This window comes from Colobus angolensis, unplaced genomic scaffold (genome assembly GCF_000951035.1).
Source record: "Colobus angolensis palliatus isolate OR3802 unplaced genomic scaffold, Cang.pa_1.0 Scaffold216, whole genome shotgun sequence".
Lineage (NCBI taxonomy): Eukaryota > Metazoa > Chordata > Mammalia > Primates > Cercopithecidae > Colobus > Colobus angolensis.
The window spans coordinates 3,611,213-3,626,609 of NW_012115333.1; the positions used below are offsets into that span (position 1 = coordinate 3,611,213).

At 39.1% G+C, this 15,397-nt stretch overlaps 1 protein-coding gene across 1 annotated transcript in view; it reads left to right on the forward strand.

The window, feature by feature from the left end:
- OPHN1 (oligophrenin 1) overlaps positions 1 to 15,397 on the forward strand; it is a gene marked incomplete at its 3' end in the record, with an annotated part of 212,003 nt that overhangs the window by 135,319 nt on the left and 61,287 nt on the right. Inside the window, exon 3 of the mRNA XM_011943181.1 lies at positions 3,464 to 3,559. Coding sequence (XP_011798571.1) covers positions 3,464 to 3,559 — 96 coding nt within the window. The remainder of the gene's footprint in view (positions 1 to 3,463; positions 3,560 to 15,397) is intronic.

Here is a 15,397-nt window from a genome sequence, read left to right on the forward strand (position 1 = left end):
TGTTGCCCAGGCTGGAGTGCAGTGGCAGGATCTCGGCTCACTGCAATCTCTGCTTCGCGGGTTCAAGTGATTCTCCTGCTTCAGCCTCCCAAGTAGCTGGGACTACAGGTGCATGACACCATGCCTGGCTAATTTTTGTATTTTTAGTAGAGATGGGGTTCACCATGTTAGCGAGGCTGGTCTTGAACTCCTGACCTCAAGTAATCTGCCCGCGTTGGCCTCCCAAAGTGCTCGGATTACAGGCATGAGCCACCGCACCTGGCTCTTGATTTCTTTTTAGCTAAATGTGGCACTCAGGTTATGTATACTTACCAATTTACCATGTAACCCATGCATTGGAGAAATGAAAACGTAAGTCCTGAAGAGGCTTGTGCATGAATTTTCATCGAAACTTGATTCACAATGGTGAAAAACTGGAATAAACACTGATGTCCATGAAGAAATGATAAATAAACACATTGTGGTATATTTACAAAACGGAGTGTTACTTAGCAACAAAAACAATAAATTACTGATACAAGCAATAACATGGATGAATTTTAAAACATTGTGTAGACCTAAATGAGTCTATTTTGTATGATTCTATTTTCATGAAACTTGAAAAGTATTGTGATGAAAAACAGGTGTCTACACTAATTAATTAATCTTGTTCATATTCTACATCATTCCCTTAAAGTTCAAAGTGCCTAAAAAGCACTATCCAACTACATTCTATAATGTGTAAGGGAAAGGTGAAGTGAAGAAATTGTGGAAGACACATACATAAGTAAGGTGATGGAGAGAGGACCCTGAAAGCTGGACTGAAAAATATTGACATAGTGGCAGAGTGGACGGGGATGGGGAGGATAAAATGATGAGTTCACATTGTTTGGAGTGATGTAGTGAATTTTAAGATGATGAGGAATTAAATGTGTCACACATGACAAGCATTTCTAGGTTATCTATGGATTTTTTGTAGTCTAGAAGTCATCCACTTCACTTATTTGTCTAAAATATATGAGTCTCTTCCAGGACTTTTCTCAGCACAAGGGACAAATATATGGGAACCTGGAACTTGTTTCAAGAAGAGCTGTGAATTTGTGCTCGTTCTTTTTTGTTTTTGTTTTTGATTTTTTTGAGATGGAGTCTCGCTCTGGCACCCAGGCTCCCAGGCTGGAGTTCAGTGATGTGATCTCGGCTCACTGCAACCTACACCTCCCAGGTTCAAGTGATTCTCCTGTCTCAACCCCCAAGTAGCTGGGACTACAGGCACCCGCCACCACACCCGGCTAATTTTTGTATTTTTAGTAAAGATGGGATTTCACCAAGTTGGCCAGGCTGGTCTCAAACTCCTGACCTCAGGTGATCTGCCTGCCTTGGTGTTCCAAAGTACTAGGATTACAGGCGTGAGCCACCACACCTGGCCGCTTGTTCATATTTTTGAATGGAATTTGTGTGCATTGTTTCATTTGTTAATTTGATTCTAAGGTGAGGACAGTATTTCCTACTTTTATGTAGTTGGGAGCAGTAAATGGAAATGTTTGTGGAAAGTTCCTCATAAAATTTCAAGGCCTTTTGTAGATATAGTGTTTTAAAGGCCCAGAGTCTGGAGAAAAGAAGAGATAGGTACAAATAATGAAAAGGGAGACTAGATACAACTTCTTCCTTATTCCATGCCTTTATTTTCAAAATACTATAAATGTTGAACATTGTAGTATTTGTGGTTTCTGAAATTTTGAGATAATTTTAAGAAGAGGAATAATTAATAACTGTTCCTTCCTTGGCTCAAATAATATTTAGGAAATACTAGTAGGTGTGGAAGAGCAACACAATAAATGTTTTTATTTAATTTCCCTGAGCATAACAGAGAGCAGATGGGGAATTCTGGGCTTGCCCTTTTTTACTACTAACCAAGGAAAGCAGAAAAAAATCAATTGTTTTCCAGACATGGAGCCAGTTTTGTGTTCTTGTTGCTGATGTACTGTGAAAGGATTTGAAGGGTGTGCATGCACTTGTTACATTCATGTGGCTTAGATTTGTAGTGGAAAATGTGATTCTAGGTTGTCAAAATTGTGAGAAGCCATGGTAACCTGGTCTGTGTAAAAATGTCAATATTGTTATTATTACTATTTTCAGTGATTTGTTCAAAGAATTAAGACTTAAAATTCTGAAAATAAGTATTTCTGAAAATAAGACAAAGATAAAATGCTAATAAAATTTTTGGCATATAATTTGTTTTAGCCAAATGCTTGAACTTGTTGTATTGTATTTTTGCTTAACTATGACAGCTTTTCATTAGAAGGACTCAGCGCGATTGCTTGCTTTGTCTCCATTTTCCTTGATCTGAGAGCAAATACTCAGGCTCAGTAAGTCCATGCATATGATAGGTTTGAAAATTCAGGATGAGAAGGGTGATTAAACTAGGGAGAGAAAGAAGAAATTGGAAAAGGGAGCCAAAAATCAGCAACAAGCTTAAGCTTTCCTAGAATATGGTCTAACAGGTTGGCTTAGTTGGTAAGATCAGTGCGCCTCAAAGTTAAAGAGTATATGAATGCCCTGGGGATTGTATAAAAGTGTAATTTCTAATTTATTAAGTCTAGGGTAGGGCTTGGAAATATGCATTTCCTTCCACCTCCCAGGTAATGATGCTGCTGGCCTTAGAAACACTCTTGGAGTGCAACAAGGGTCAAAATTTGGGTTGGACCCTTTGGTGGGGACATATTTAAAACGTCTCAATAAAGATAACTTCTCAAAAGTATAGCTAAACATGATTTAATTTTATATCAACTTATACACTAAAATATATTCTAAAATTCAAAATCATTGACCAAAAATAAAAGCATTTGTTTGGCCATGTCACCCTGATTGTTTTCATTCATTGCTTTCTTAGGTTAGGTCTCTTTATAAATACTCTGTGAATAAGTTAAGTCTCTTCGTCTTCCAGATAGCATCCTAACCCAGGCTGTCATCTAGTTAACATATAAAATGTCCAGGTGGTATCTGTATCATCATGGATAGGGCTCTGGAGAAGTAGACAGACCACCTGGCTTCTCTTTCCAGCTTTGCCACCTGGGTCTGGGACTTTGAACTCCACATGTATAAAATGGAAAGCTTCTAGTGTATTGCCCATAATAGGGGTTTAGGAAATGTGTAAGGAGACCCTCCTAAGAGTATAACTAAGTAGTTTCATGTCTTCCATGCTTTGAGTACAGCAGGTCAAAGAGGAGAGGTGTTGAGGATAAAAAACATGTCCTCTAACTTTTAAGGACTTTACTGAGATGCCCCATCCTTTCTTCTTGTGATTCTAGTTGTTCAAACTTTCTTCTACTGCATATCTAATCTTTTGTTTTATTTCATTAAATGCTAGTTGCAACCTGCTCAGAGCACCTACCTTTGGTTTTCTTTTATCTGCTCTTACAGAGATGAGGAAATAGATCAAAGCATAGCATTATTGACCATTTCTCTTGTTACCCTTCCTTTGCAGATTATTCCTCTGCTGTTCAGAAATTTTCCCAGACGCTGCAGTCATTTCAATTTGATTTCATTGGAGACACTCTGACTGATGATGAAATTAATATTGGTAAGTCTTCAGCTACATATGGTCACATACCTGTTGAGGCAACCCTGAGACCATGTAGTCTTTTTGATTTGTGGATACAGAGCACTTGGATATCTTCATTCACTGTGGTCCAATGCCAAGGCCCTGGGAGGTTGATTAGGAAGGATAAGGAAACTTTCCCTGCCAGTCCCATTTCCCCTTCACACGACAGTAATCAAAAGATACGTTTAAACTTCTACTGAGGTTTTTGACTCAGACCGTCTGTAAGCGACCTTTTCTTTAAAGTATATTTTTCTAAAGAATATATTAAAAGGGGATTTTTTTTGGGTTTATTTCCCAAAATGGTCAGTTAGATTCTTCTAAGGAACAGATTTCCCTAGAAAGTGTTAAATTAGCATTTGTATGTCTACAACTGATCAGGAACAGGTTGCTTGCCATCTCTCTTGGGAACTGGATTTAAAAACTCACTCTTTTAGTTGTATAATCTTGGGCAAGATATTTCTGTCTTTATCCTCCGTAAAATGGGGTTAATATCTATCAAAGATGTTAAAAAGAGGAGGTTATATAGTAGAAGTCAAAAGAAGTTTGTGTTTGTATTATTTGTTACGAAGGTAAAGAGGAGCGGTTAACAAAGCCCTGGGCCCATTCCAGCTCACCACCTGCTTTTGTAAATAAAGTTTTATTGGAATATACCCATATTCACTTATTTAAGCATTTTCTATGGGTATTTTTGTGGCACAAGAGTAGCACTGAGTAGTTAGTGACAACCACTGGATGGTCCTCAAAGCCTAAAATAGTTATCTTCTGGCCGTTTAAGAAAAAGTTTGCTGATTCCTGAGTTAAAGGGTTAGTGTAGAGCATTTGCTAGATGAGAACACTGAACCAAAGAGCTATTATGAATGATCTATTGTTACTGGAACAAGTTAGTAACACAGTTATATTTATTAGCCCTGGAACTAAAATGTGAAAATGTATTATTATTAATAAATGCCTATTGTAGTCAGTTTTAATAATACATAAAAGTATAAGTTACTTAGGAAGATATTCCTGCACAGAAATAGCATATTAGACATACTTTTGTATTATCCTTTAAGTCTTTTTCTCTACATATATCTGTTTTCTTTGTATGCAGTATAGTTCATATTAAATATATAATATTATCTTTCTAACCGGATATTTTATTATAAGCATTTTCCCATGTAATTTAAAATTTTTCGCAAGTTTTATGGGTGGTTCGTATGGCCTTGTTTTGTTCACTGCTGTTTTCCCAGCACATAAAGGAGTGCCTGACATATAGTAGATGTTCAATGAAATGTTGGTAAATGAATAATGGATACATTCAAATTTCATTATTATGAGAGCTATACTTCATTTAATATTTAGCTATTCTTGGAAATATAGCTTATTTCAAATTTTTACTATTATAAGTAATATTTCAGTGAACATTTTTTAGATTTAGATTGGTGACCGTTCTGGTTAAATGTGACTGTGTAACCAGTGAGTCAGATATTTGTATTTGTATTATTTTCTTATTCACTCCATTTTATTTTACTTCAGTAAGTCTATCCAGGTCCAAGTGCATGACTTATTTAAAAGTTGACATTATGGGCTCTGGAATCAAGTAACCCAAGTTTGAACTCTACCTCTACATCTTAATAGCTCTGTAACCTTGGCAAGTAACTTCACCTCTCTAAGTGTTAACTTTTCTTATCTTGTAAAATGGGGATGAGATAATGCTGAGTGTGCACAGTGTCTAAATGAACGTTAGGTATTTCAACATTATTATTCATGTAAGATAATTTTGTACTTCTTTTTAAAAATAACTGCTACTTGCCTATCAGTTGGAAGATTGGGAGATACATGGTACCTGAAATTACGTAAATGGCTCCTTTTTCTGGTATGAGGGTCTGATTTTGAACAGGTGCCCATTTATACCAAAGCCACCAACAGATCTGAGACTTTTCTCATGTCTTCCTTTATGTTGAACTTTGAGCCTTAATTCTCTTAACCCCATGAACCTCACCACAAATGTCAATGAGCGCTATGCAGAAAAAAAGGTGTGTGAGCCTGAGCATAATGACTTACAAACAAAAGAAAAACGACTCCTTGGTGATGCCAGGTTCCTGTGGGGGTCTGTGGGACCCATCAGAGCTGCTGATTATGGCATCTTTGGTGCTTTTTTAAAAAAGAAAGAAAGACAGGGTCTTGCTCTGTTTACCCAGACTGGTCTTGAACTCCTGGGCTCAAGCTATCCTCCCACCACCTTGGTCTCCCAAAGCTCTGTGATTACAGGCATCAGCCACCACACTCGGTCTTTTTTTTTTTTTAGATGGAGTCTTGCTCTGTTCCCCAGGCTGGAGATCAGTGGGCTCACTGCAGCCTCTGCCTCCTGGGTTCAACTGATTCTCCTGCCTGAGCCTCCTGAGTAGCTGGGATTACAAGCACCCGCCACCATGCCTGGCTAACTCTTGTATTTTTAATAGAGACATGGTTTCATCATGTTGGCCAGGCTGGTCTCAAACACCTGACCTCAAGTGATTCAACCCACCTTGGCCTCCAAAGTGTTGAGATTACAGGCATGAGCCACAGTGCCTGACCTTTTTGCTTCTTAATGTATGATTTATAGTAACTCTTTAACTCAGTGATAATTTGCCTGCCAATTTCAGAAGCTCCTACTTATCATTTGACCACTGCTTTTAGGGATGCTGACTTAATGATCTGACTTTCGTTATTGAGGACTTAAGAGAGGTTTTGAAAATTCATTGGCCTGTCATGGTCATTGTCCTTGTTGAATCTCATTTCGAAAGCTGGGAATTGTGGTGGTAGTGAGAGGAAGAGCCAGCACTCAAACAGCTGAGGATGAGGCTCTCTGGAGGCTTTGAGAAAAAGTCTTGGGGACCCTACTGGGAGGCTATTGTTGGGAAAGAGCAGTTGCTTTGGAAGCTGAGAACGCAGAATGTGCCATGCCCTCCTATTGCCAATACTGCTGGCCCTGAGTCAACACATCTTGTTTCACTGGAAAAAAAAATTGCTTAAAGCCACTTTGGATGGAATTGTGATACCCTTTTGGATTTCACATTATATATGCAGAGGGCCTTCTCATTAAAAAATTTTTCATTATTGGCTCCAAAAGGTCACTCAGTAGCATTGACCTCATTGTAGGTACTCGTTATTTAGCAGAAATGACAGTGCTTCCTAGAGCTCATGGAGAAAGCCTGAGGATTCTGAAGAGTTCCTGCCCCTGATGATCTGCTCTAGGACTTACCGTGAATAGTTTGTGTCTAACAAGGACAAGTGGGAGGCCATGTGTCATTGATCTGACCGTGACTTCTTTCACTGCTTTAGAGTTAGACATCTATGCCTTCAATTGGCATTGCCTTGTCTTTACCTCTATGTCTCTGTAACCAAAGGAAATCCCAGATATCTAAGAAGTCTTGGGTCTCCTTAGATTTGAGTTTTATTTGTTAGCTATGGGATCTTGGCAACATTAATTGAGCTTGTTGAGCATCTGTTTCCCTCATCAGTATAGTGCGGGAGTATAATCCACCTCACAAGGTCATGAGGAGCAAATCAGATAATACTTATATCAGAGAGTGTCTGTAAATCATTTAGCTCAGTGTCTGGCATATAGCTGGTGCGCAATAATGCATTGTTATTGACTCTACTAGGAACATTGTAGAAGGTAATTTGTGGAAAACAGTGTTGGTTTGAAATTATATATTTCCCAAATTAACCAAAGGAAAATGTAGGATTGTAAAATGTCCGTGTTGGCAGGGACTTTAAATAGTATTTAGTTCATTATTTCTCATATAGCTTCATATCCAAGTCACCTGAGGATCTTTTTTATCCTGTCACAGGACCTACCTTATACCTAAAGAATCAGAATCTCGGCCGGGCGCGGTGGCTCAAGCCTGTAATCCCAGCACTTTGGGAGGCCGAGACGGGTGGATCACGAGGTCAGGAGATCGAGACCATCCCGGCTAACACTGTGAAACCCCGTCTCTACTAAAAAATACAAAAAACTAGCCGGGCGAGGTGGCGGGCGCCTGTAGTCCCAGCTACTTGGGAGGCTGAGGCAGGAGAATGGCGTAAACCCGGGAGGCGGAGCCTGCAGTGAGCTGAGATCCGGCCACGGCACTCCAGGCCGGGCGACAGAGCAAGACTCCGTCTCAACAAAAAAAAAAAAAAAAAAAAAAAAAAAGAATCAGAATCTCTATAGCAGAGCCCAGGGCCTTGATTTTTACATAGTCTTTATAACATCAGCGAGCATTTTGTAACCCCAGGACAGATCTCAAGCTTTTCCAAACTGTCCTCCTTGGATCTTCAGTGTCTCCCACCTTTCATGATCAAATGAAACAGTGGTTTATATTGGGCTTTCATGTAAGAATTTGCTTTAAAAATGGGATTTGTAGATTAAACGAGAGAAGCAGACACTTCTAGAGTGCTCCCAAATAGCAGGTGTCATTGTAAGCACTTTATATAAACTAATGAGATAAAGAGAGACAGAATAGTAGCAAATTTATCCCTCAATTCAACAGATGGGGAAACCGAGATTCAGAGGTAGGGACGTGATTGTTGAAGTTCCCACACAGCTACATAGTACCAGATTTGCCACTAGAACCTGAATATCCTAAGGCCCAATTGATTCATTCAATAACATTTTATTGAGCATCTGCTATAAAGCTTGTCCTCATGGACTTCCCAGTCATACAGGTTTTAGCATAGGCAAATGGCTTGCAATGTCACCATAGCACCATGAGCTAGAAAGAGGCTCGTTTTCCACATAGGCTTAAGAGAATTTGCTTACTTTTTTTTTTTTTTTTTTTGTGATGGAGTCTTACTCTTGTCACCCAGGCTGGAGTGCAGTGGCATGATCTCAACTCACCACAACCTCTGCCTCGGGTTCAAGAGATTCTCCTGCCTTAGCCTCCCGAGTAGCTGGGATTACAGGCATGTGTCACTATGCCTGGCTACTTTTTTATTTTTAGTAGAGACTGGGTTTCACCATGTTGGCCTCGAACTCCTGACCTCAGGTGATCCACCTGCCCTGGCCTCACAAAGTGCTGGGATTACAGGCATGAACCACCGCACCTGGCCAGCTTACTCTTTTCTCAGGATCCCTTATATGTCTTTTTATTCATTAGTAAATAGGTAGAGCGTGTCCACTAAATGACATAAATAAGGGATTCAGAGACATAGAACACATCTTACTGCCCTCAAGGTGCTCATAGTCTATTAAAGGAGGCAGATAAGTAAATAGACAATAGCAACACAATGTGATAAGAACTACAGCAGAGGTAAGCACATGGTAGCCCCTAATTCAGACTGGTGTGTGTACATGTTGGGGGACAGGATGATGGGGAGAATAAACAAGGAAGCCTTCTCAGAGAAGTGATACCTGAGTCAGTTCCAGGGTTAAGGTGAAACAAGGCAGGTAGCTAGGGTTCAGATATAAGGAGGCACTTACTCTCAGGGTTGTGCAAGTACAGGCTGGCACTTGAGAGTGAATATACCTCCTTAAAGTTTGCAACCTGTGTACCTGGGGATTATTTGGTGAGGATCTTCAGAGGGCCTCGTATTTTAACCTCAAATTTCAGTCTTGTCATCACCGGAGCATGGCATCCATCAGGTGAACCCTGATAGTGTAGTTCTTTTCTTCTGCGCATCTACCTTGCTACATCTTTTCCAGAAAATGTCACCCATTGGGTTTTAGTGGGTTGTTTGTTTATGCCTGGGGGAATAAAAGTGATGTTCTAAATCTCAGACTGTAAATTACATTTCCACTCCAGTTATCCTAACATATTTGAAGAAACACCTTTGTGGGCCAAGAAGATTGATTTAAGGTCAGATTTCTAGTTAGAAAGTTCCATCAGCCACCCATTACTGGTTTCTGAGAGATGAGGGTTCAACATTGTCAGTCCCCCGATCCTGATTTTTGTTTAATGTGAATATTATTCATTGCTAAACAACTCACAGAAGATCATAAACCTCTTGTTTGAGATAAAGAAGGGACTAAGAAATAGTCTCTTGAGGGCTTTTGTTGGTTTTTTTTTTTTTTTTCTATAAAACCAATTGAAGTATCCTTTGAGAAGTGGTGACAAATGTCAGTTGTTTTAGAGTCCTGGAGGTCAGGCATCTTAAAAGAGGAATGGCTAAAATGAAAAAAGAATCACTAATATGAAAGATTGTATTTAAGTAAAGAGCCAAGAGTTGAATTCTAAAGGTTCAGTGATTTTCATGAGATTGGTGGGGGAAAAATCTTTTGGTTATACATCTTAAAGCTCTTAAGCTTATATGTCAGTGCGGTTGGTGACATTGTTCACAATATTGCTTACCTTTCATATAGGGGCATGCACGAACCAAATATTTTGCCAGACTTTCTTAGTGCAGGCAATAGCTTTTCTGGGGAAAGTTCTAGCCCAATGCACCTTCTGCTGTGGTGATAAGCCCTTGGAGGTTTATATCAAGTTATTGGGCTTGAGTTCATAGGGCTTCTTCTACATCTTGAGGAAAAGAGAAAACGCAAGGTAATCAGAAGTCTCTTTTGGGATCTGGGCCGTCAGGTTTTAGTTCTCTATGACTGGAAGTCACATGAGAAGGAGATAATTGGGCTGGGTACGGTGCCTCATGCCTGTAATCTCAGCACTTTGAAAGGCAAATGTGAGTGGATCACTTGAGCCTAGGAGCTGATTCTAAATGCTTTCAGGGGAAGCATCATATTAAAACATAAAAACCTATGTATAAATGAGAAAATACTTAAAATGGAAGTGGCCAACTTATTACTGGTCATTTTCAAAAGTGGAAGACTTGATGACATTTTATTACCAGAAGAATAATGCAACTGAAAAATACATGGGATTTATGTGGCATTTAAAACAAAAGAAATCAATCCAAAAATATTCTACAAAAAATCTATAATCATAATAACCCTATTTTCAAAGAAGAGTGAATATTATATTTATAAAAATTGATAGACACAACCGTTATGAAGAAAAAAGTCTTCAGATATAATAATTCTGACGTAATATACCATGAATATAGCAAGCTTATAGTTAGAATATACCAAGAATATATCAAACATATCAAGGAAAGCTGGGCTCAGTGATGCATAACTGTAATCCCAGGTACTCAGGAGGCTGAGGTGGGGGGATTGATTGAACAACCCCTAGCCACCCAAAAGAATATCAAATAAAGGGATTGAGAAATCTTAATAAAACATACTATGGAAAGCAAGAACATTGATCGTTCTCTAAGAACTTCCTGTATAGCATTAAATTTCTGAAATATGTACATTGGTAATGTTTAGCCCATGCAAGCTAGGGAAGTCTGAACATCTCTTTTGATTTCACGGTACTTCCTGTGCAACTCAGACGATAAAAGAAAAAGCACCAAAACGATGCACCGGACAATTAAGGAAGTTATTGTCATAGGGAGAACCTTTATTAATGAGGAACATCTCAAAGAAATGGAAGAAAATTGGGGTATTGTAGAGGCAGATAAACAAGGGAGTCACCTGCAAGTCTTATGGGAGACATGAAGAAGGATAGAGATTGATGTTATATATGAGGTGGTCTTTGCAGTCTAGCCATTTTTCAGAATGCAGAAGGATGTGGGATTTCTTAACACTGGCTGCTTTCCCTGGTCTCAGGTCCACATTCAGTGGTCCGGGATTCACAAAGCAGGGCACAACCCAGTGTCCTTTCAAAGCTCCCAGGCCCTCTGAGGTTCCACTGGGGAATTTGAGTGAAGAATATGGCACCCATGCAGAGTGAGGAGACTGCTGAACATGAGCCCCCTATTCTCATGGGCTTTTTATACCTTTTTGCTTATTTCCCTTCTGACTGATCTGGAGACTGACTGCTGGTTAAGTGCCAGCCAGGGTCAAGTAAGTGGTACAAAATGATTGCAAGACGTTCCTGACTATTGGTTGAGAGATCTAGTGAAGTGAATGTCATTTTCTCAGGAGTATTATTTGGTAGGCCCAGGCTTCAGGCCTGTCTGCCATTTACTCTTTCTCCCTCATTAAGGTCTCTTGGACTCCAGTAATCTTTCACTCTGAGCTCTCTTCTCTATCCTGTTCCTGCCACCATATTTCATCCATAGCAACGACCCTTATATCTTGGCTCACTTTTCTTCATGGGGATATGGTAGGATTTAGAAACATGGTCTTGGATTTGGCTGGACCTGAGTTCAGACTCTGACTTGTTCATTTACTGGCTACATGATCTTAGGCAGTTTTCATCAAAAAAATAATAATTGAGTTTATTGGTATCTTTGCATTATAATATAAACATACTTTATTACAAAAATATGGAAATGAACAAAAATATGATTATTAGCTGCCATATACTGAGTACCTACTGTGTGCCTACTGCTTTGTGTACACTATCCAGTTCTCAGAGCAATTTTAAGGAGGTAGAATGAGGCTAATGGAGGTTAAGAAAACTTGCCCAGGATGACATAGCTAATAAGTAGCTTAAGTGAGATTTTATTTTTTTTTTTTTTAATCAGGGTTTGGCTCTGTCACCCAGGCTGGAGTATAGTGGCAGGATCATGGCTCACTGCAGCCTCGACCTCCCAGGCTCATTTGATTTTCCCATGTCAGCCTCCTGAGTACCTGGGATGCACACCTCACCTGGCTAATTTTTGTCGCTTTTTTTTTTTTTTTTTTTGAGATGGAGTCTTGCTCTGTCACCCAGGCTGGAGTGCAGAGGCACAATCTCAGTTTACTGCAACCTCTGCCTCCCAGATTCAAGCTATTCTCCTGCCTCAGCCTCCTGGGTAGGTGGGATTACAGGTGCTCACTACCACCCCTGGCTAATTTTTGTGTTTTTGGTAGAGATGGGGTTTCACCATGTTGGCCAGGCTGGTCTCAAACTCCTGACCTCAAGTGATCCACCTGCCTCGGCCTCCCAAAATGCTGGGATTGCAGGTGTGAGCCACAGTGCCTGGCCCTAATTGTTGTAGCTTTTTTTGTAGAGATGTATTTCATCATGTTGCCCAGACTGGTATTGAACTCCTGAGCTCAAGCGATCTGCCCACCTCGGCTTTCCAAAGTGATGGGATTATAGCATGAGCCACCATGCCCAGCTTTAAGCAGGACTTTAAATCATTTCATTTTTTACTTTAAAATTTACACATATATGCACTCCACAAAGAATCACAATTATTTTGATGTATTTTTTTCTTGGCTTTTTTGGGGGTCAAAACACAATTTTCTGCATATAGCTGTACTTGTGTACAATTGTTGTGTACAGATTTTTATATTCTGCTTTTTTTAAAATACTGTTACACTCTAGGTATTTTGTCATGTTCAGAAAATTTTATGTAATTTCCTTTTTAATAGCTTCAATAATAGTTCATTAAGTGGACATACTTAATAATTCCCCAATCATTGGACATTTTATGTGTTTTCAATTATTCATCATCAGTAATAATGTTGAATGCCTACCTTTGGATATAAAGGTTTATCCCCATGTATTCATAATTAGTTCTTTTTGTTTGTTTGTTTGATTTTTGTAGAGATGGGGGTCCCACTTCGTTGCCATCAGGCGTTCGAGCAATCCTCCTGCCTTGGCCTCCCAAAGTGTTGAGATTATAGGTGTTTTCCACCATAACCATCCCATGATTAGGTTTTAGGTATGGTTTCCCAGATATGAATTTACAAGGTAAAAGGGTATAGATAATTTTAAGCTGTTTGATCTACATTGTCAATTTTTATTAGAAATTTACAATTTTTTGGAAGACAGTACATAACACTGTAATTTATATAACCTTGCTAAATTAAACCTCAGTTTTCTCATCACTAAAATTGTAATGATGAAAAATAAAACACTTGAGAAGCATCTACCATATTGCTTTTCCCATCTCACTTTTCTGAACTTTTTGTAATTTCTTCTTTGAAAATTTTCCAAGGATAATGTTCTCTTGCTGTTATCTTTTTTTAAAAAGAAAATTCTTGGACTGCTAAACATTATTGAGGAATATTGTGGTAAGTTTTCTAAGCCATGCTTTGTGGTGGTGTTGTGGCAGGACATGTTGCTATTATTGATGATAGTGTTGTTGGTGGTTATGGTTATGCAGGGCTATTTTCTTCCATTTCTTAGCCAATTTTCTTAGTCCCCAGTTCTAGTACCTGAAGAGAGGTCAAAAGGACTCTAATGACTTTGGCTCCTTAATGACTATTCTTTCTCACACTCTGTAATGGACAGTCTGATCTCACTAAAGCTTTTATTGCCTTCCCATTAATTCTACAGAGCTGTTTGCAGGGTTAGTTTTTAGAAGATGCTGTAATTAATTATCCATGATATTTGGTTAAAAATAGATCTGTAAGAGGCCTTATAGGACCTCAAGATTCTGAGTCAGAAATAACCTTTGTCCAAACCTTTCATTTTTGCCCTTTTCTTTTTTTTCTTTTTCTTTTTCTTTCTTTTTTTTTTTTTTTTTTTTTTTTTGAGATGAAGTTTCGCTCTTGTCCTCCAGTCTGGAGTGCAGTGGCGTAATATTGGCTCACTGCAACCTCTGCCTCCTGCGTTCAAGCAATTCTCCTGCCTCAGCCTTCTGAGTAGCTGGGATTGCAGGTGTCTGCCTCCATGCTCGGCTAATTTTTGTATTTTAAGTAGAGACGGGGTCTCACGATATTGGCCAGGCTGGTATTGAACGTCTGACCTCAGGTGATCCATCCTCCTTGGCCTCCCAAAGTTCTGGGATTACAGGTGTGAGCCACTGCGCCTGGTCTGCTTTTGCCCTTTTCTTGATTCACTATAGATATGACCAAGGGAGAGTGAATATGAGGATATTTGGGGAAGAAAACACCATTTGTGGGGCCAGTTGGAGGGACAGTGAAAAACAATGTGACGTAGTGCTTTCACTATGACTGGGGACTGTAGATAGAGCATTGAAATGGGGTCCTCTTTTGACTGTTCAGCTAGCTGTGTGACCTTGGACAAATCAGTTCCAATCTCTGGGCCTCAGTTTTCTCATGAATAAAATGAAGTAGTTGGACTAAAATAGATGATCTGTAAAAGTCTTAACATTTTTAGAAAGCAAGTGATTACAATCTTAGAATCAAGAGGCTATCTTGGCTTTGCTAAATACTTCTTGCCCTGTGCCACGTGCTTCTCTAGGCATTTGAATTTTTCTGATCAAGTAATAAATGTACTTATAGGGCTTTTTCAGGCCAGATATTCAGCAGTGAGGTTTTTCTTGACTCAGCAACTTAATTTTAAAGTGATTTAACAATTACTGAAGCTGTCTGTTAATTGAAAGTAAGGCTCAAGAAGCTCTGACCAGGTTACCATGGTGGGAATGGTTGAAAAATGACCTCCAAAAATTCGATCTTTCATAAAAGCAGCAAAGACACTGGCAGAAATTTCCAAAATCAACTTTTTAAAAACTCCAGAAATGAACCAAAGTTTTGCAACAAAACAAGGCATGTTTATTAAACAAAAATGACTGAATAGTTGAGAAAACACTGAGCTCTATGACATTTTAATTTGCCATGTTCCTATTCCTTTCTGCAGTTCCTTTGAAAACTAATGTCTGTATAATCATGCAGTGTGTGCAAACCACCATTCTAGCAGCCATGGGTGAGGGTAGAATGGGTTTGAAGTTACTCAAAATTTGAGAAATGTCACTCACAGGGCTTACGTGATTTAAGCTGACTCAGAGTTTACTCTTTAAATGGTTGTTGTTGTTGTTTTACCAGTGCATTTTCTTTCTTTTCATTTTTTTTTTTTTTTTTGAGACAGAACTCCTGACCTCAAGCAATCCTCCTGCCTTGGCCTCCCAAAGTGTTGAGATTATAGGTGTTTTCCACCATAACCATCCCATGATTAGGTTTTAGGTATGGTTTCCCAG